Source organism: Colias eurytheme, chromosome 5 (genome assembly GCF_061535395.1).
Source record: "Colias eurytheme isolate Ceu_HAF_F1 chromosome 5, ilColEury1 Martin Lab GWU primary, whole genome shotgun sequence".
Taxonomy (NCBI): domain Eukaryota; kingdom Metazoa; phylum Arthropoda; class Insecta; order Lepidoptera; family Pieridae; genus Colias; species Colias eurytheme.
This window is the reverse complement of record NC_142984.1, coordinates 4783948-4805814: the sequence shown is the minus strand read 5'-3', so window position 1 is coordinate 4805814 and position 21867 is coordinate 4783948. Positions and strand designations below refer to the sequence as shown.

General features: G+C 33.5%; 1 protein-coding gene across 4 annotated transcripts in view; it reads left to right on the top strand.

Annotated features, from left to right (window-relative positions):
- Positions 1-278: 278 nt before the first annotated feature.
- The window catches only part of LOC149908421 (homeobox protein abdominal-A homolog), a 38989-nt gene continuing 17400 nt past the window's right edge, over positions 279-21867 (top strand). The window contains exons 1-2 of one of the 4 annotated variants that reach the window (XM_090101886.1): positions 279-972; positions 6494-6526. In XM_090101886.1, the coding sequence (XP_089958012.1) occupies positions 375-972; positions 6494-6526 (631 nt within the window). In that variant the 5' untranslated portion in view covers positions 279-374. Of the gene's footprint in view, positions 973-6478; positions 6539-21867 lie in introns of all 4 variants that reach the window. The other 3 variants (XM_090101885.1, XM_090101884.1, XM_090101883.1) reach the window with 3 other exon arrangements.

Sequence of the window (21867 nt, the reverse complement as noted above, 5' to 3'; positions counted from 1 at the left end):
GTGCGGGGTAGCGCGGGGTCGGCGCCATTACAAAGAATGGCCGGCGGAATGGTCGTTAGCGAATAGCTTTTATCTCTTTCTAATATAAGCCACGCAGGTAGGAATTAATGAGACGGAGAGGGTTCCGGCGCGTCACCCCGCTGAGTCACTGCGTCTCGCTCGCACCCACGTGACACGTTTCGCCGTCTCGTACACGGCGCGCGGCAGCGGTAACGTTCGCCACGACGGGGAATTCAGAGTCGTAGAGCCTCATACGCGGGTCATAAACGATCCGCGGCCATAGTAGAGGTGCACGCGCGAGAATCGATCCGAATCGCCGGCGATAAACGCATCTCCCGCGAGGCGATCGTCGCGCGCCGCGTCGCCGCCGAGCGATGAGTTCCAAGTTCATCATCGATAGCATGCTCCCCAAATACCACCAGCAATTCCACCATCAGAACTTATTCGCGGGTGCTGGGGCGTCTCCTATAGAGGCTTCGCTTTCATCTTCTTTGTCGTCGTCGCTCTCGACGTCCCTGTCGTCGTCGTTATCTGGTGGCCTGGGGGCGGCAGCGCTGGGGGCCGGCTCACCAGGTGCCGGGAGCCCACAGCGCTCTTCCTCATCATCGTCAGCGTCGCCGGGAGCACCGGCGAGGATGTATCCATACGTGTCGCACCACCAGCAGTTCGGTGGATCGGTGCCGTTCCCAGCGGGCAGCGGCTTGTCTGCGGACGATAAGAGCTGTCGATATCCGACCGCGGTGGGCGGCGATCCGATGGTGAACTACGCGTTGGGCCAACACAATGGCGGGGCTGCAGTGTCCGCGGCTTCAGCGAGCATGGCTGCGGCTGCCCAGTTCTACCATCAGGCGGCAGCGAGCGCAGCTTCGGCGGCATCAGCGGCTTCCGTAGACGCCATGGGTGCCGCTTGCTCTCAGCCATCGGCACAGCCCCTGCCCGATATACCACGCTATCCTTGGATGTCTATTACTGGTAAATAGTTTACTTCTTGATTGCATGTTTGTTTTAGATTGTCGTAGAAGCAATTCATCTGTAAAAGAAATGTTTAGTTGTAATTGTTGTTAGTGTGTGAACTTTAATTTAATTTATTTCCGATAGCTTATTGTTTGTGTTCTTTAACTAAGTTTTTATGCATTGTTTTTTGTTGTTATAATAATTATTAATGTTATAAATATTATGTAGATTAATGTAGGAAACGATTTGAAGCATGTAATTTCTTGATAACTATATTTCAAATTGGATTTTATAAAACGGAAACGTGCAACGTTATTTATCACAAGTAAAGATGTGATTCGTGTTATGAATTCACATTTATCCTTGTATTACCTCAATACAAAAAAAAACTAACTTGTTATGGTAAATTCCACTGAAACATAAATATTCATTGGCATAAATTCGTTTGCTATATAAAACTGCATTGGTATGACCTATTAAGCGAATAGGTAATAATTAGATGTTACGTGTCATTAATTAGGTACCTATGAATAATCAATGGGTGAATATAAACAATATAATCTAATTAAAATTAAAAAGTTTACAATTGTCTTCACCTTGTTAAAACAAAACAAGTCTTATTTGAATATTTAAATATCGGCTCTACATATTTTTTATCAAATCAATTTAAAAGAGATAATCGTGGAATTATTAACTGTAAATTTATATTAAGAAAACAGTACAAAGATAATTAAGCCCATAAACATCATACTTTCAATATTATAATACCTATCTACCTACTAGGTAACGATTACAAAATGTAGCGCCGCCGTAGCCGACGGTGTAGGGTAGGTACATACCTACTATATAAACAGCACTAGGTACCTACCCACAATTTGTATGTAATATACCTATATGTTATATTTTATGAGAAATTTAATATGTACATAAATAAATAATTATATAGGTATGAGAAAAATCAATACACATAGATAGTTAAATATAAATACTTTTCATTAAATCAACAAAGTCATAATACCTATGTAAAATAATTATTTTATATAATTAGGTACATTAATTAATTGCCTTAATAAAACTTTTCAATACCTAAACAAATAACACATTGATTTACTGTTAATAAATTAGGTAGGTATAGTAAATCAATTAGGTATAAAAATATAGGTATATAATAAATAATTTGATGATCTAAGAATAATTCAATTGAATATTTACAAATCACTGTCTAGGTAGAATGTCTTGAAAAATATAAGAGTAGGTACCTAGGTTTAGAACGATAGTCATTGAAAAAATGTAGAGTCATTAAATAATAAAACTAATAATGATCACCTACATAATTGTATTTGATTATATTATGTATACTTACATAATAGGTAGGTCTATTAAAAAAAACTAGCACATAAAGAAAAGTAAAACCACAGTAAAACTGAGTTGATAGAAAAATCATCAAGCTACCTTAATACAATAAAGTACAATAATAGTATGTATTTTAAAACGTTAAATACTTTTCGCTTTCTATATGACCTAACAATCTAGCCACATGGCTATCAAGTCTAGCATCAAAGCAAACAAAACTAACCTAGGCCATGGCCCGTTAGATTTGCACTGCATGCGTTCACATGTGAGGTCCACTTTGTACTCAAAAACGGTACTCTATTAAAGTTTTACTGCTTGTACGCTTTGAATACAATGGTACAATTATTTTTTATTTGCGGTTTATTGCACTACTACCGTTCTTTCCTAAACTTTATTTGGGTAGTTTACAACCGGCCAATCTAATAGCGGTTGATTATAATTATTTTTTAATAATATCATTTAAACACTTGGGATATTTTCAAGTACCTAATATCTAATTGAATAGAGTTCTTGAGTTAAAAACAAATAGGAAATTATTAGTAGGTAGGTAAGTACCTACCTTAACAGAAACAATAATTTGTTAATCTTTTAAAATAAATTTTACACCAATTATTATTTATATGGGTTTGTATTTTGTATATCAATTAAGGTAAATAGATTTAACACAAATAAAACTTGTTTTTCATAGGATTATTAAATTGAATCAAATAACAGGTAGGTTCCTAAATATAAATTTATAGGTATGATATTCAAAAAAGCGAAATTTTTGAACGGTCACAAAATATGTAAATAAAACATTTGTGGGTTTATATATACCTAGGTAACGACGCGGCTCGGCAAATAAATATCTCTTAAAATACCCGAACATATGCCGATAATAATGTTAGAATTGGCTCTAGAATTAAAGCAGATAAATTTATTCAGTTCAATAAATAACAATCCATTCTCATAATTATTCCACTAATGAATGTCACTTTGAAAATATATACCAAAGTAGCTGTTGCGTATAATACGAACATTAAAAAGATTTATCTCTTGAAGGGCGTTTGTTTACCCACGACTCGATTAAATTATTATTTTTTTTTTTTATTCAAATTTGAATATTAAATTTGCTATCAGTAGGTATTAAATTCTTAATAACCGCAATCGCTATAATATTGAATTATTATTAAAGAGGTAACCATACATTTAATTTTATAGGTGGATTTCGAGATATTTGACTCATGAAAGGAAATTTGAAATTAGACTAACGATCTGTTGCATGATACAATTTTTAATTCGCATGAAATATAGTGTGAATATGATATTTTTTTCATCTCAAACGAGGCGTCCTTCCTGGCACATGTCCGCTATCAATAACATAGACATGTAAAGATCCCATAATCAAAGCGAATGTGCCTTCGTAACGCGCTCGTAGCTCACTAAAATATACCAAATGGACTATAACCGACTTGTTTCTGTTTTAAAATGGTCTCTTCACGTGATTTGTTACTAATGTAGGGTTATAAGAATTATTGCGGCCGTCTCGGTGGATTCAAATACGAATTATGTGGATGTGCCCAATACTGCGTCAGCGGCTGTAGATGCTTGACTCACTATCATTTTTTTTATTAAAGGTAATGAAATTTATTAATCATTTATATTATGATAGTGTTCATACTTTTTATGATGTAATTTATATTTTATGTCCCCCCACACCGTGTTCTAAATAAAATAAGAGCTCTATGTGCCGATATATCATCAGGTACTTTGTAATTTTAAAATTATTTACTAATATTTTGGAAGACTGTTATCGTTAGTATATGACATATAAAAATAATAAATTTAGTGTAACAATAACCAAAATATTTATTTTAGTACACGTAGGTTAAAAAGAGAAGATATATACTTAGTACACAATTATTTTTTATTAAAATATAGGATTTTGTAATAATATCATTATCAAAGTGACTCAATAGCAGAACCTCAGAATATTTATATTGAATTCAAATTTCATTCATTCTAATTTCTCACAACCAATGTTGAATCACAACTAATATAAACGTTGAATTTCTTCAAGCACATAAAAGATAGAATATTTCCCGCCAGAAGAGGTGATATACCGGTTACAAAGATGGGCCACTTGTATGCGCGCATAGCGCATGCGCGGAGTAAACATGGCCGACGCCGCTGGCCAATCAGAACGCTTCACCGTGCTTCCCATGTGATAAGAATGCTTCATAATTTTATTGATTGCCAATTTCTAGTTGTTAAAATTAGTGCAATAATGAGAAATTTACTTCGTCTCAATAAATGAATACAATTTTGGCTAATTAAAATAAGTAGATATCAAAGCAATTTCAAATGTTGGTAGGTACATAGGTAGGTAGGTAGGTACATACATAACTACTTATGATTAATTTATATTTATGTGTCTAAAATTCCATCCCATAAGGATTAATTAATAAATAAAATTTATCAATCTATAAATGATATTTAAAAACTTCCATTTTCAAATGCTCTACAATCAAAATTAAGCTAGGTATAGTACCTAGGTATATTTTCATATTATTCAACGAGGAGTTAACCTACATTATAATACATAGATATATCTAATCATCGTACCTATACTTAATCTTAAACTAATCAATAATTTTTATCAAATAGTGATAAGAAATAGTGTAAAAAATCCATGAGCCAAGACTGATATGCAGCCCTTATCTGATTTGTATGGCACTTCAAAAAATTAAATTTTAAACGGTTTTCAACGCGCTTATCTCTTGAGAATTGTGACTTTCAAGTACCTATCTGAATATCGGTTGACATTTAAAATTACATCGATGTTTTATGTTAGTACTTTTGGTTACCGATTGTGTAATCAATAAATTTTATGTTTCCGATTGGCATAATTCGGTTAATTTTAGTGCCTTACAAAACCGGAGTTGTTACTTTAATGCGAATTAAGGTACTTTAATCGTCCTGTAAAAGTTAGTGTCGCAGTACATTGATAAATAAATTATATTTGCAGCAAACCTTCACGTTTTAATCAATCTAAATTATTTAAAAACTCCTAAAATAAATCCTGATGAACATGATATAGGTATTATATCGATAATTATACGAAGAGATAACCTATTCGAAAATTATAAACGTAGATACCTATATCCCAGTAAAAAAGAAAACCCAACTCAAATATTAACTGCGACGATCACAAAATAATATTGAAAACAAAACAATCTTAATTAAGACTGCAAGTCACGAATCACGATTAAACATAATATATCGACTCTTTTCATATGTCTACCTACCTAAATCATGGTCTGATGCATCATGCAATGTTTTATATAGTAAACAAAATTCTTTTGTTCAGTGTATCGTATTATAAACTGTATTTGTTTACTTTGAACGAGCGCTGATAATTAAAAAGTATCTCGCATCACTTTAAACTTTTGAAATTTTGTGCTCTATTGCGTCGTATGAAACACGCAACACGCGCTTACTCTGCGAAACGGTTAAATGAGCTATGAATAAACTGAAATCGATAAATTATTTTTATTAATTCCAATACCTCTACTACTCCACCGCTGTTACAATATAAAAACTTATTGAAAACTAAAAAAAGTACCAGTAAAGCGCATATAAGAGTCGAGAAAAAAATGTTTATAACCGAGCGATATCATAATTATTGTAAACAATAAAACATGCTGTATCGGTGGAAAATCTCTAAAAAGATGAAATTGTATGACTTTATAATTGTCTTGATTATGTTGGCATTGTTAACCATAAACCGAGCAAAAAGTTTTTCGCTCGTAACATGGAAGCATATCTCATACTAACAACAAAGCGTTTAATTTGTTTATTTTATATTTTATCTAACGTACCTACCTACTCATAGAATTTATTTATTCGCTTACGTGATGTTATGATTATACCTACTGCTATAGAAAGTATATCAAAAAATGCACTTTATTTAATTATTAAATGTACAACAGCATGCGCTTACATTATAGAATCTAATTTTTATTGTCTAATTAATTTCATTAATTTAGGTACCTACCTGTGTGTTATTTAAATTAAAAATTGTTATTCGTGAAGTAAACAATGTTTTTGTTTTCATTCTTTTGATGTTTTTCAATTTTGTTATGCATGTAATTTTGCCGAAACAAAGAACTTTCTTTACGATTGATAATAGATTTTCCATTTCCAGATTGGATGAGCCCCTTCGACCGCGTGGTCTGCGGTGAGTTCAATGGTATTTATCGTTTCACATTTATTTTCTTTTAATTTTAAGATTATTTATTAGACATAGTCTGTATACACGAGATGATGCATTTTTTTGCCCTTTGTGCAATTTTTCGCTCGTGTATTAAGACTTCTACCTTCCGTAATATTTATTTGCAATTATTAATTTGACATGCTTTGTCGAATTATAAAAATTACCTATCTACTGTGTTTTTTGTTTGAAAACTGCTAAAAAGTGGCTTCGATTGCAGTATCAATTTTGTTTAACATTAATCAAATTTTCGATTGAACAACAAATGTTTTGTTTTTCGGTTTCTTATAATTCAGACCGGAGATTAGCCAGGAATAAGCCGTAAAAAATTTGATATCTGAATAAAAAACGGATTTGTAGATAATAGTTGTTCTGTAAATTATAAAAAACGACAATAGTAACTTTTTTAACGTTAGTTTTTTGCAAATGAAAGGGTTCTTTATCGCTTTGAAAACTTTCACCTTAAACAAAAGACTATTCTCTGCAATTCTTAACAAAGGATCAACTATTAAGGTAGCATAAACATAACATTTATTTTGTACATACCTATAAATAGGTATAAATTAAAATACATGTAAATCTGAAAAACCCTACAAAAATAAAAATAAAACTGATAAAATTCGAATTCATTCAGTCATTCTATAATCATAGAAACTTTCGTTTGCGGCATTTATTCATCTCCATTTAAAATATGGGTGTATTAATGTGAATAAATATACCTATACCAAAAATCTTTTTTAAACGTTGAAGACCACGCAATAGCCATTGTCAGTATCTGTTGGATTCTTCACAAGAGATTCCCACTACAGTAACTTTCGCCAATTTGTCCAACAAAAATAAACAAAGGCTTACGGCAATAGGGTTGCACAATTTCTCTTTTTTCTTAAAAATAGCAACGCTTTGTGCTTCCAGTGTTTACAAATAAGGTATAAGTCAAAGGGTTTTAAATCACGGTGTCGAAAGCTTTTAAAACAAGCTTAGAACAGGGGCTATTGTTTTGTTGGCACGCTCGCAAATTGCTTTATTACTCAAAGCTTTGCGGCCGTTACGCGAAAGTCGATATGCCCAAAATTGCAGACAAAACATTATTTGTTATCATATAAAAGTGGCCAAATCCAAGTGCAAGGGCAACGTAACGCAATACGCATTTGTAACGCACTCACAGTGCCAGTATTTGCATTTTCACGTACGGTTTCACAATAAAACTGTCTCTCGCGGAACATTTATTTGTTATGAAATGCCGCGAGTATGGCTCACAATGTTCCTTTATCTTCAATATATTACAATAATCGGGCAAACACAACAGATTACACTCTACAAGTTTATAAAAGTCGTTTTATGATGCTATAACAATTAAGAGCTAATCACTGTCAATCGTAACTCGACTGTTATAAGCCGCTAGAGCTGTGAAAAAAGTGTGCCTGCGAACAATAACATCTCAGAATTGACCATAAAGTGACGACCTTGCGGCAATAAAAATTTAACGAGTCAAGCCTGTGGCGTAGCGTAGTATAAACACTGCCAGATTTGTGAACGTGATCGTCATAGAAACAGCTGGTTCGACATGTGGCCGACGACTCCGCGTCGGCGACAGTTTCGCGCTTGTATCATAAAAATTTTAAAGGCTTATAAAGAAACCGTAATGTGTGATTTATTCGTTTATATACAGTCGAATACATTAAGAAAACTGTGCCATTTTATTATTTTATTGTACACTTAACGAACGTAAATGTCGAATTCAATATAATTTAAGAACACAGCAGCTTTCACATCTTTGTTCAGTTTACGTGTAATCTATTTCTCTCGCTCTTATTTTTTCACTGGGTAAGTAGAGCGGTCTGTGATAAAAAATGCGATATCGTGGCCGTGAAACATAGATAATGTATTTTGTTTAATTCAGAGGTCTTCGCTCTAGCAACATTCCAAATGTCAATGTCACTTACGACGTGTCTTACGTGCTGTGCGACTACACTCGGTTTCATTTGATGTTAAATCTTCATACGCTTGTCGTTCAAGGCTATAGTTGTTGTTGCTATTACACGAATTACGCAACCCTAAAAATAGTTTAGCTATATTAAAAATGCAATAAGGTTTGTGTGAATTCATATGATATGCAGTGCGTGAATATTTCACAGATTAAACAAATCAAGTACTTAGGTATATATATTATGGATAGGTCATAGCCGGTGGCCGTTGCCAATACCAACAAAGCGGGTATTATTTAACTACTGTTATTTTATATTTTAAAGGCATAGTTTAGGATTATTTTATTAGACATCTAATTGGATAAGGTATATTACTCAAAGCAGCGAAATACCCAAAATGAATCATTACTTTAATAAATTGTTTTTCTCCCCGTAATAGGTACCTAAATTGTCACAGTGAATTTAGATAATGATTTTTGTTATTTTGAACACTTTTTGTAGTCCTAAATAAATTTTGTTTTCATCCATCGCGTTAAGACGAGTTCCGAGTAGATAGAATGTATTTTCCATCTGATTATTTCGTGATGATTTACTAAATTCTTATCTGAATAGGCACTTCACGCTGCAATTGTGTGCTACAAATAATAATAATAGTAAATTTATTACAAATAAATATATAATGTTTTGACAGTTCAATGAAGTTTAGGAAAAGGGTCATAGTTGATAATCTTATCTTAAAAATAATTTCTGTTTGTTATTAATGGTTTTCGGCTGATTCAGATATTACATTCGGCTACATTAAGGGCTACATACATTGTTAAATAAACTTTGCAGATTAAAATGTTAACAAAATTTATATTAATGGAATGCTGTATACCTTCACCCTTAATCTCATCCGAGACAAGAAATTTAGCAGAAAACTCGAGCACATTTTCTTATATATATACACTGAGAAAACGTAACGGCTATAAATAATCAAGTTGCTGCTATTTACAACCGAGTAACTTGCTTCGGAGGGAGCCTGCAAAGTTTGTTGCTAAAATTATACAAGTCAACTTTGTTAACGTATGTTGGTAATTTTAGCCCACTAAGGTGGTCAAAAAATACGTATTAAGGGTTTGTTGCTTTTAACCTATTCACTCAGTAAACTTAACAAACCTATTTACTATAGTCAATCGTGTTACTCTTTTAACAATACCCAACGTGCTCTGTTGTTTTTAGCAAAGTAATTCAGTGATTTCAAATATGTTGCTTTGTAAAACTAGCTAAGTAACACAATAATGTTAATCATATTTATTGGGTAGGGACAGCCAATCTACTTTGTTACTTCTACTCAATTAAAAATTTGTATACGTAGCCAAGTTACTGGGTACTGTCAATCGTGTTCATTGGGTAACTATAACTAAATATACTCTGTTCTTTCTAGTCAATTAAGATTGGTATATTTAGCCAAGTTACTTTGAATTCTTAGGCGGGTTTAATAGGTAACCATAGCTAAAATACTTTGTTGCAAGTAATAATTCAAACGACACATATTAAGCTATATATTTTCAGTATAAGCTGACCTGTGAATGTTCGTAAAACCTATACAAGGTGTAAGGGGATATACACATCCGAACAGGGCGTGATGTACTGTTCAGTTTCATCAGTACATCACGCCCTGCTTAGATGTGTACCCCCTTTCTGTTACACCCTGTATACAATGTGAGGTCAGCTCATACTGAAAATATTTACCTAGTTCGATATGTTGTCATTTGTACCATTATTAATGCAGTGGGAAAAATTTTGGCATGTCGGAAAAAAAGCCAATGAAACGTTCATGTAGGAAAACAACACTAATTTTGCCGACACACCAAAAACTTAGAAGAAACTGAAAGAAAATTATGCACATTAATGAAATTAGCTTTATTCAGTACACGATACAATCATTTCAAGTAACATATCTACTACTTATACTTAAATACTTTTAAAAATAGTACACAATTCACAATGTCAAGAAACGATACTGGAGTTCTGTGTTTTAATTTTCACAATAACAGGGTGAAATATAAATCATGAGCAAACTTTTAAGGAATGACTCAGACTAAACCTGAACAACTTTAATTAGGTATAGGACCAAATCCAACATCGTAAAAGAAATATCAGCTGTTTTATATACAAAAGTGGAATTATCTACTCTGCCAAAATCTACGGAACAGCTGATTTTATTTCGCGATGTTGGAGTTTGTTCTCTAATGAAAGTGGTTTAGGTATGTTTACATAAAAACAAACAACCATTATGGTAATTTAAGCAAGTTAATACACCTAAATTGTACTTATAAATGTATTTGATAAGTCAAAAGTTTAGACAAAAACCATAGAATAAGCTAGGAGAATAAGTAATCTTTTTGATCTAATAATTTTATTACAACCCAACAAGTAAAACCGTCATTTTTTTTAAACATTTTTAATTTATTCTCATTGAAACATAATTCACATTCGTCTTCGGGAAAATGATCATAAATGCTAAAACTTAAACATTTTTTGCACCAAAAAAAATTTAAGTACAATAAGCTCTTTACAAATTGTTCGTTTTCTATTATAAAATATTCTGGTTGAACCTCGTTACAAATTTGATGTGTAGATATGCAGATATCATATCGGAACTATATCGTACCTACCTTATGTAATTTACATATAAAAGTAATAGGTATATGACAATATGATGCTTGATCAGAAGTAACTTACTAATTCAAATTTATTTTTGGTTTGATTGTGGGGAAGCTTTCAGTGATTTCGGTATATTGTCCTTTGCTTTTCAAAATCTTTTTCTAGCTGTAAACAAATAAAAAAAAAACGTAAGTAAGTATACAAAAGTAATTAAACTAAAGCAGACAAGAAATTCTAAAAAACTTAACTCACCAGAAGATATCCTTTGGGTTTTTTAAGAGCAGCATATTCATTGTATTGAGGTATTGGAGCTATGGTTAACTCTTTTGCAGCAATTAGCCTCGTCTCTGTAGTTTCTTGCCACTTTAGTTCTACGGCTGTCCATGGCTCAGAGGAGTTTTTGAGCCATAATAGTTTGTCTTCTGCATCTTGCTCTTCTATAATAGTTTGATTAAAATTCAAAATGATGATGAAAAATTATTGTTTTCAATGTAAATTTGAATCTGCCTTGTAGGTGCTGAGGCGGCGCTTCAACAGACACGTTCGTCACTCGACTATGATTTGATAGAAATGGCCGACTTTGCAGGCTACGCAGCCAATTCCTTGTTTAATTTTTATCAAGTTACTCGGTCAAAAATAGTATTCGCTCCATTGTTAATTGCCGAGCTGTGCTTATGTACCAATAGATAAGTTACTTGTTTGTTTTTAAGTAAGAAACACGGTTATATGCTTCATAGCAAGTGATTTAATTTTAGCCAAATAATATTATGTCTAAATTTAAATGATTTACTTGTCATTCAATGATAATGTAAGCTTGTTTATTTTTAACCGAACTCTGTGTAAATAGTAGCCAACTATAGTTAAGTCTAAAAATAAATAACTTACTTATCATTAAATAATAACGTAAGCTTGTCTATTTTGAACCTAATTCGGTAAAGGTAATATTGACCGAGTCGTTAATTTTGAAATAAATAAGTACTTTTTTAATAATAGCTAAGAATATTTAGCAATACTTGCTTGTATAATACTAGCAAAGCTTTAATGCACATTTTAAATATGTCTTGATTGAATGCAGCAGAATAATTTTTAACCGAGCTAAATTGGTACTTTGCTAAAGCAAAATTTTCTCAGTGTATAGGTACCTACGACAAAACCTTGATATTCATAGGGCTATTAAAAAAAGTCTCGTTAATTGTTGGGGTGAGTAATACGCATTTGTATCCTTGAGTGAGAACTTTTATTTTTAATACAATTTCCGTTTAAAGCCTTATTAACCGACAAAAATTATTACCCGCATAACATACTAAATTAAAAAAAGTAAAGATACAATTACGAGCATATCTTGCAATACTTTTAATTAAAATTTTCTCTATAAATTGCCAATAAATATGAACGCAGTTCGTTTGATCATTTATTTATGAATCGGTTGGTATCCACGTTCCTTCGAAACTATTTAAAACACTTTGAGTGAATCCATATATAAAGCAATCTATAATGTTTGTTTATACGTGCGCGCACGCATGTATCGTTATCTTTTCAGACTATATTTATTATTAAAAATTTTCAATTCCAACGAAAACTGTGTGGCAATAGTAAACACTATAATAACTTACAAAATTGAAAAGAAAGAAATAGTGTTAATGGTGTCTTAAAGAAGTTAATTAAATCGTTTGAAACGGTATTAGATATTATTAAAATAACGTAGAGATAGACTTTTAATTTCACGTATTTTTTAAGTTGGTTGATAATGTTATTAGCAATTTTTAGTAATTAATAAACACTCAATACTGATAAAAATGAACGGTAGGTAGGTACCTATTGATTTTCGATAAGAGGTTGCTATGCCGATGTCTGTATTAAATTATTAATTCCAAACTTAACCAAAGCCTGTATGAAATGCAAAGTTGGCGATGACGTTTTTGCAATTTTAATTCATATCCTGTTGACATAAAGGCTTAATTTTATAACCTTAGAGCAACGTGAACTATAGTTTAAATATTCACTTAATACGTTTTTCACTCGGAGCACGTTGCGACGGATGCATTCAACAGGAGTCGCATGTACCTACCGGCACATGTGTTTATTTCATGCTTTTTATTATTTTACCGTGTATTTTAAAGATGATTTGATTATCTTGTTCGATGGTTGCGCATAAACGTTAGCAAGGCTATTTATGTAAATAAATTACGTACACACCCTCTATTAAACCGTTTTTATGTAAACACCTTTATGTAACAAATCGTCGAGTATTTTTAGGGAAAACACATTTTTGTTGTAATATTGTATGTTCGCTGCTTTATTTAACATTATGTAGACTACCCTTATTAACAGTTAATTATGTGATGACAAAGTTGACATGAAATTTTTGTCATGTAACCCATGCATCGTATGACTTTTTTACCTATATCTACTACATACCTATAACAAATATTTAAATTAAAAACAGTGTAGTTAAACAGTTTACCTAGCCAAATATTTTACAATACAGCTACTGTACCTACTCAAAGTTTATGTTTAAAAGGCTAAGCGACTAAATAACTTCCACAATATTCATATTCATGGTTCATTTCAATCATAATTTCAATATTATAATAGAGTCTATTTCCATTCTATAGAATCAACTCATTTGTTTCTTACCCATAAATTTAAAGCAGTAATTGTAAAATGTATTAATATGTTTAACGTCATTTGTAACCGCGATGGGAATTAACATATTATTATTATTTCGATTGTTTTAATTCTTGGTAAAAGTAAATAAGATATGTATAAGAAAAAAAAAGTAAAGATCGTGACTAGAATATCTAAACAAAAATGTTCTTATACAATAAATAGGTAGCTACGGTAATTTTCTTGGCGTGTAGCATTCTGGAAATTACAAGATTGTCTGTTTTATTAATTAATATTATGCTCAAACCTTTATAAATTATTGAACAAGTATAATTTGAATATTAAATATCATATTTTCATACAACTTTGTGTATGCAAAACGTTTCTCATACAGAACGCTTTGAAGTCAGAGAACTGATTCAACAACTGTATGGATGTATAGAGGCATTGTTCAATAGTACGTCGAACTTCCAAGGCAAGAGCTTAACTCGCTACGCCATGCCAAATACTTTATGTTAATTCTGATACTGCAGTAACGTCTGCCAGTTTGAATTTATTTTATTCGTCTGCTTTCAGTCGATATCGTTATACTAATGTACTGTATTTCAGACAATTTATTAAGCCAATCCAAACGGTACGTTACATTAAGTATATGAAAGCCTTAAATTTATTTGCTTGTCGTTCAAGCTTTAGCAGAAGCTGTTAGTTTAGGATTCCGCACGAACTCGGGGTCACATGTTTGTATTCACAGTGTAAATAGAACTCTAGCCTAAGTCTACGTCGGGAAAGGCCTGGACGCAACGATAACAAGCTCTTAGTGACGTGGAGCTGTCGCTCTTACACTCGTACGGGCGCTTACAGATATGCAACAAACGTAATTTATATCTCCATTAGCATTGTTTATTTTCAGATCGTATAAAACGTAGAGTGCTTAGTACCTACCAACATTCACAAGATTAAAGGTATACATAGGTATACGAGCATAGGCTCGTTAAAAGAATCCAGCTAAGTTGATCCAACGTAGTGCCATTAAATCGAATACGCTTTGTACGAGTGAAGGATCAATAGAAAGTGGTTGTTGATGTTAGTTTACAGCGCGCTCAGCGTTTCCTCGGAGTTTGCATAACTCGAGGGTAGTCTCAATAAAAACAAATTGGCTGGCCGCTGACCAGAGGCGAGCTTTACACACGTACGAGGAAACCATGCGACATTCTTGAAGGTGATTTACTGGCATTTCATGTAACTCACTACAAACTATAAAGAAAATAACATAAAACTGAGTTATTTTAATATTATATGACTTAATTTCATATTTCAGTCGTGCTCGGAATTCTTGAGAATTCGTAAGCTAAAGGCAGTTTCTTGGATACAAACATTCGCTTTATATCATCCGTATAAAATATTTATGCAGGCTGTACATAAAGGAGATTAATGCGGCTACCATTATCTATACCCATCGGCTACTTTTAAAAGAAAAAAAATAATTTCATCCGCTCGAGATCCCTAAGTATATAAACAAGTTCGAAGGCGCCAATCAAGCACGACACAATAAAACAACACGGAGCCGAAGTTATAAATAACGAGATAAAGGAATGGAATTACATTACAGGCTGGAGGCTCTATGCGGCTCATGCGCATTAATCTCTGAGATACAATCGTGCGGCGGTAAATCTGATACTATCTTGATATACAAGTGGACGTTTTCACCTTCAGACAACGTTCGCGGGAAACTAGTCGTTTTACTTGTATACTGTCTGTACTTTATTGCTTGTACACTTTATCTGGATTTGATTAACGTTTCTTTATGTATTTTGCTATGCGTAATATAATATATTCACTTTCACTATTACAAACGCTCGCGCTAGGATGATATACTTACGCTTTGTTTTATATTGCTATTTTGCGATGTGCTGAAGAATCTATTTCAACTTTGAAAATAAATTCGTTTGCTCTATTAACACTTAACTTTTTATTTTGCGCTATTTTACGCGCTCCTCATGAAGTTATTAGATAAAAATTTGAATATACATTAAATATAATACGCTGTCTTAGCTTATTCTTTTTTTATTTAAGACTAGAAATGCCCTGCGGTTTCACCCGCATAGATAGCGATATCGTTACAGTGAAAAGTCTACTATAGGTCCGACTATAGGTTTAATTTTTAATCACATGAAAATCACCTTTACCCCGTCCCGCACTACGGCCTTTTTTTTTGTTTTAGTGGGGAAATCTTTCATATTCGGATTTATGTCGGATTCCTACCGACCAAAAAAACCCCACTGTGTTCCGTCAAGACGCATATCCCATTGACCACCGAGCGGCCCGATCGGGCCGAGACACAATAGATTTTCTATTGTGTCTGTGATCCGAGGACTGACGGAATATTGGTAGAATTCCTCCGTGACCCCCGCACTACGGCCTGCTCGAACAGTATACCTACTATTTTCTGTAGATTGACACTTTTAAAAATTCGTTATATCTTTTGAATGGAATATCCAATTCTTTTCATTTAAAAAGTATTTTGCTGGTATTGAAACAGTCTATAATAAAACATCATTTAATGGGATAAGGATTAATATATGTGTATGGATAACATGGTTTGATTACTGTCGGCACTTCTATTTACTTTGAAAACGTAAAAAAGTTGTTGTAGTAACATAACTACTGAAGATGGACATATGGTATCGCAAACTTTCTTGTAGATATTGATCCATTCTATAATACCGTAGAACATTTTTTTGTTCTATCTTCAATAGATTCCGCAGCGCACGCGATGACAGAAGTTTTATTGAGGATTTTTTTACACCTTGGGTTACATTATTGCATTTTTGGTAAGGATCTCTAATTTTTTTGAAAATGCAATATAGCCTATGTTGCTCAGTAAAGATGCAGCTTTCTAATGGTGAAAGAATTTTTGAAATCGGTCCAGTAGTTTTTGCGTGAAAACCATACATACATACATACATACATACTTACAAACTTTTCCTCTTTATAATATTAGTATAGATTTCATTGAATATGAAAAGGACATGTCACATGATCATAAAACCTGTGTAGACAAAATTAAACAATAAAATTATTTTAATTAATCGCCCCGCAAGTAATTTCACTTAAATTAACAACAACTTAAATGGCTAATATATTGGCACTATCGCACATATAATGTAAAAAATCTTTGTTAAAATTACAATAATGTGTGTGGTTTCGTCCAATTAAGGCGACGTTGAAGTAATTTTGTTCCCACTAATATGTAATTAAATCGTTATTTTATTGGCTTAATTGTACGAAGCGAGTATTTTTGACGCGTTCTCCTTTTGAGGTCGGCCGTCGCCTACTGACTCACAAACTCATTTCGATTTTTCCCTTTCAATAATGAACGCAAGTTAATGGCTTTATCTAAAAGAGCACATTATCATTCCGGTCTTGTCGCAGCGCAGTCGCCGTGAATTATGATTTTAATCTAGACTTTGCTCGTATCGCATAGATTTTATGGAAATTAACCGTAAGGAATTATAATTGAGAATTCTTAATTAGTACGCCGGTTTAACCACCCATGGAGAATTAAAACCATTTTAGGTTATTTATTATTTTGTACTTTCACGCTGCATCCAATTCTTGTTTGACATCAATGAAGCCCACGCTATAAAGTCCAATGACCAATGTCATACGTTGAAATAGATAGCCTCGGAACAATATAAAAAATTGAGTCTACATATTTACTAGTTTATATCGTACGCCAAAACTGTATATGCATTTGTAATTAAGCCTCTCATATTAATAAGTAGCTTTAAACTTTAAAGTTTAAATCAACACGATTTTATTATTATTCAAGTCGATGTTTCACATTCATTAATTCCCATTAGCCTTACCTATAACTCAACGAAAACGTGATATAGAAATGAATAAAGATATATACCTATCAAATTTCAAAACTAATTCAGAAGGCAGGCCGCAGCCCGCAGCCCACGCTCTACCGACAAAGAAATAATTAAAACGGCATACCTACTACGCTTAGCATTTAATTCCTGCAACTAAACAAGATTGTACATACAACTTCTCAGTACTCGCCGACTGAAAATAACACATAAATATTTACATTATTTATGATATTTGATATCTCGAGCAATTCAATTTGGAGAAATGTTCAAAACTATGTGTTTATTTAGCCATTTAATGGAAGCGACAGATCTAAATTTGTAGTTTGGTGTTACCCGTGTGTTTGATATAATTTGATATAGCCCTTAGAATTCAAGCGGTGTAGTGTATGCATGTTGGAGGGTAGCGCAGGCACCGGGGCAGCTAGGGGAGAAGGGACACAGGGTGCGTCTGACATTGAAGTAGTGCCAATAACAGAGGTATAAATAGCGGGGGCCGGCGCTACGTAGGGCGTTACATTTGTACGAGATCGGAATATTTTGTTAGTACGCTCGCTATCTCTAAACAACGGATTACAATGCGGGAAGGCTCGTCGCTATAAGATCTGTATGCTTGATCAATTGTTAGCATTATGTGAATCGATCGCGCATCAATATCAGCTTTTATAATAAAATACAAATAATGCTTGAAACTGGAAATAAATGTTTAGATTATGTTCATTTTTATTTCTGCATATAATTTATCGTTTATAGCGTCATGATTTTTAAATAATTACCTATTATAATTGGGATACGTAGGTATATATAATAACAACATTTAAATATTCTATATAGATAATTACATTAAGGCACAATGATATATAAATCGAATCATTAAAGGTTATGTCCCCATTCAACGTACGGTTATTCTCGGATAAAAGGTGAGATCACGATTTACGATCTTTTAGCCATCTGCCCTGACTACGTAAGATGTTTTTATTTACGCGTCTTAAATATGCGTAATTCAGTTATTTAAAACTTCATTCTTATCGACGAATTTAGAACGCTTTTGTTTTATTTACGTAATATAATTAATAAGACTTATCTATTTATTATAGTCTAGAAAGTATTTATAATTTGAATTCCAAAGGCATTATACAAACCTTAGACAATACTCTAGCTAGCTGAAACGATGACCGGTTAAGTATCAAAAAAGTCATAATAAGAGTAATAAATACTCCCCTAAAAATCGAACACCCTCGAAGCACCTATAGAAAAATGACCAGAATAAATTGGAATGGCAGTGGCAGTCGATAAAACATTCAGTTTATGGGGTGTCATATTTACATTCGGGAGATATCGCATGGGAATAGCGAGGTGCTTACCTATTACTGAGATAATACAATATGTTCCTAGGATTCACCCTTTGTGTTTTGTACGCACTTGTATACGCACATGTAAATTTATTTATAAGTAATTATATACAATGGAAGTTGCACAATCAAAAGGAATCAGTTTTATGGCATGTTGAAATTGATCCATTTTCTCAGATTGTGATTATTATTAATGCTATTAAATTTAGATTATATATTACCCTATGCAAGTATCGTTACTACGAATAAAATTTAACCAAAAACAATCATTATTTTAAATAAAGTTTCTTTGTTTACTTTAATTAACACCTACACCATCAGAAATGTATATGTACAGCCCATACACAATTACTTACCTTTTTTTTTTTTTTTTTTTAAGTGGGGAAATCTTGCATAGATACCCACGGCCTCCGGGGAAGGGGCCGTGGGTTTTGTCGGATTCCTACCGACCAAAACCCCACTGTGTTCCGTCAAGCCGCATCAACTACGGGGCCACGGGTATGGTAGAATTCTTCCGTGACCCCGTCAGCGGCTGCCCGTCGCCGGGCCAAAACAAATTGTGAGCCAACCAGCTCTAACCTCATGGGGCGGCGTGAGCGGAACACGTCTCACGCCACCACATCTCTCCGGACGATGGACTAAATCCCCGCTCCATCGCCCGGCACACAATTACTTACCTACATAATGATTACTCAAAGGTATGTAAAGGTTAGGTAGATAGAATTGGCTAATCCAATTACGGGAGCACTTCAATTACACGAAGCTTGTTTATGTGCGCGAGGGTGCTAATCGATCGCCAATAAATACGGATTCGACTTATTGCTCCTAACTCCTAAGCTCCTGAATAATTTTATTCACCCTACACGTGTACACCGCAACCTAAGCTCAGGATTTATATTTTCCTGCTTATTTTTATTAGGTTAATTCCTTGTTAATAAAAAATTGAATATAGGTAAATCAAAATTCAAAATTACCATTCAACATCAACACGTCCAAACGATCATGCAAAGACCATAAAAGCCAAATTAATAATGCATCGCGGTTTGATACCCAACATGTAAAACATATTCTTTGATGGCGGTAACTTAGCAGCAGGCGGGCAAATGCCTTATATAAAAATGCCCACGCATTACACTCAGTATTTATATAAAACAAGCACAAACACCCTTTAAATTGCAGCTGAAGATTAGTCGGCGCAATTTTGGCGCGTTACGAGACTAGCGATTCCACCAAATAAAATGTTTAGGGTCATTCCGGCCGACAACGAGCGAAACCAGCTCTCCGAAATGCCGATAGACCTATTTCACCCCACGCCCCTTAGGGAACTATATGGGTACGCGGCTATCATAAATTTTGCCAAAAATTTGCAATCCTATCTCCCGGTCCGGTAGGGGAGGCTTAACATTAATATTACTGTTTGTTGGGTAATTTTGCTATAATATGCATATACCTATTGAATAAAAAATCCCTACTCATGTTTTTTATTACTGACCCGCTGCTAGATGTATATGGTTTTTAGGGTTCCGTAGCCAAAATGGCAAAAACGGAACCCTTATAGTTTCGTCATGTCCGTCTGTCCGTCTGTCCGTCTGTCCGTCTGTCACAGCCGATTTACTCGGAAACTATAAGTACTACAGTGATGAAATTTGATGGGAATATGTGTTGTATGAACCGCTACAAAAATATGACACTAAATAGTAAAAAAAAGAATTGGGGGTGGGGCCCCCCATACATGTAACTGAGGGATGAAATTTTTTTTTTCGATGTACATACCCGTGTGGGGTATCAATGGAAAGGTCTTTTAAAATGATATAAAGTTTTCTAAAAAACATTTTTCTTAAAGTGAACGGTTTTTGAGATATCAGCTCTCAAAGTCGTAAAAAGTATGTCCCCCCCCCTCTATTTTTATAACTACGGGGTATAAAATTCTAAAAAAAATAGAGGTGATGCATGCTAATTAACTCTTTCAACGATTTTTGGTTTGATCAAAGTATCTCTTATAGTTTTTGAGATAGGTTGATTTAACTGTAATTTATTATATTTGCTGCTACGGAACCCTTTGTGCGCGAGCCCGACTCGCACTTGGCCGGTTTTATTATGAGATGTATTTTCCCTTTTCTCAGGGAGTTTTCCTTAATATAGGTATGTGAATTAAACTAAGCCTAAGGCAATGTATTTAAACTAACATGTTTCAAAGTTCTTGTTTGGGTATAGTATAACGAAAACAATTGGAGGGATTGCCTTGAGGTTGGATTAATTTTTAATTATAATTACGCCGTAGCAAATGGCGACCGCTCAAGACACAGGCTGAATGCGTGAGACAAGACTTAATCACTAGCTTTATAACGAGGGCGGGAGAGAAATTATACGCATTCTTGAATTATAAGGGATCCATAATTGCATTTCAGATCTTTATTAGAATTTCAATCAACTTCTTTATAAACGTTCAATCATAATTATCTTTTTGTTTAATATTGCTGTAGATATTTCTAACTATTTCGTCTCAAGGCGAAAATGTTATCTAAAACGTTTTTTATTTAAGACTAATATTATTCATCTATTTTCTTTACGTTTGAAAAGTTAACTCATAACTTTGATATGTTATTTAATTAGTCACGGTATTAATTGAATTTGTCAAATTAATTACAAACCGTAAAGATAGCAGATACTGCCTATAAAGTAAACTAGTGGTTAAACGTACGCTCATCAGTGAAATATAATGTTCGTAGTGTAGTTAACAGGCACATAAGGGACCATCGTCGTTCGTCGCTTTAGTGCGCATAACCCTTGGAATAAAGCATTTGTAATTAAAACGCTCTAAACAGACGATTATGTATGAAAACGACACTCTTGAGTAGTATATGAGTCAAATCTACAGGTGTATGAATAATAATCGTGTC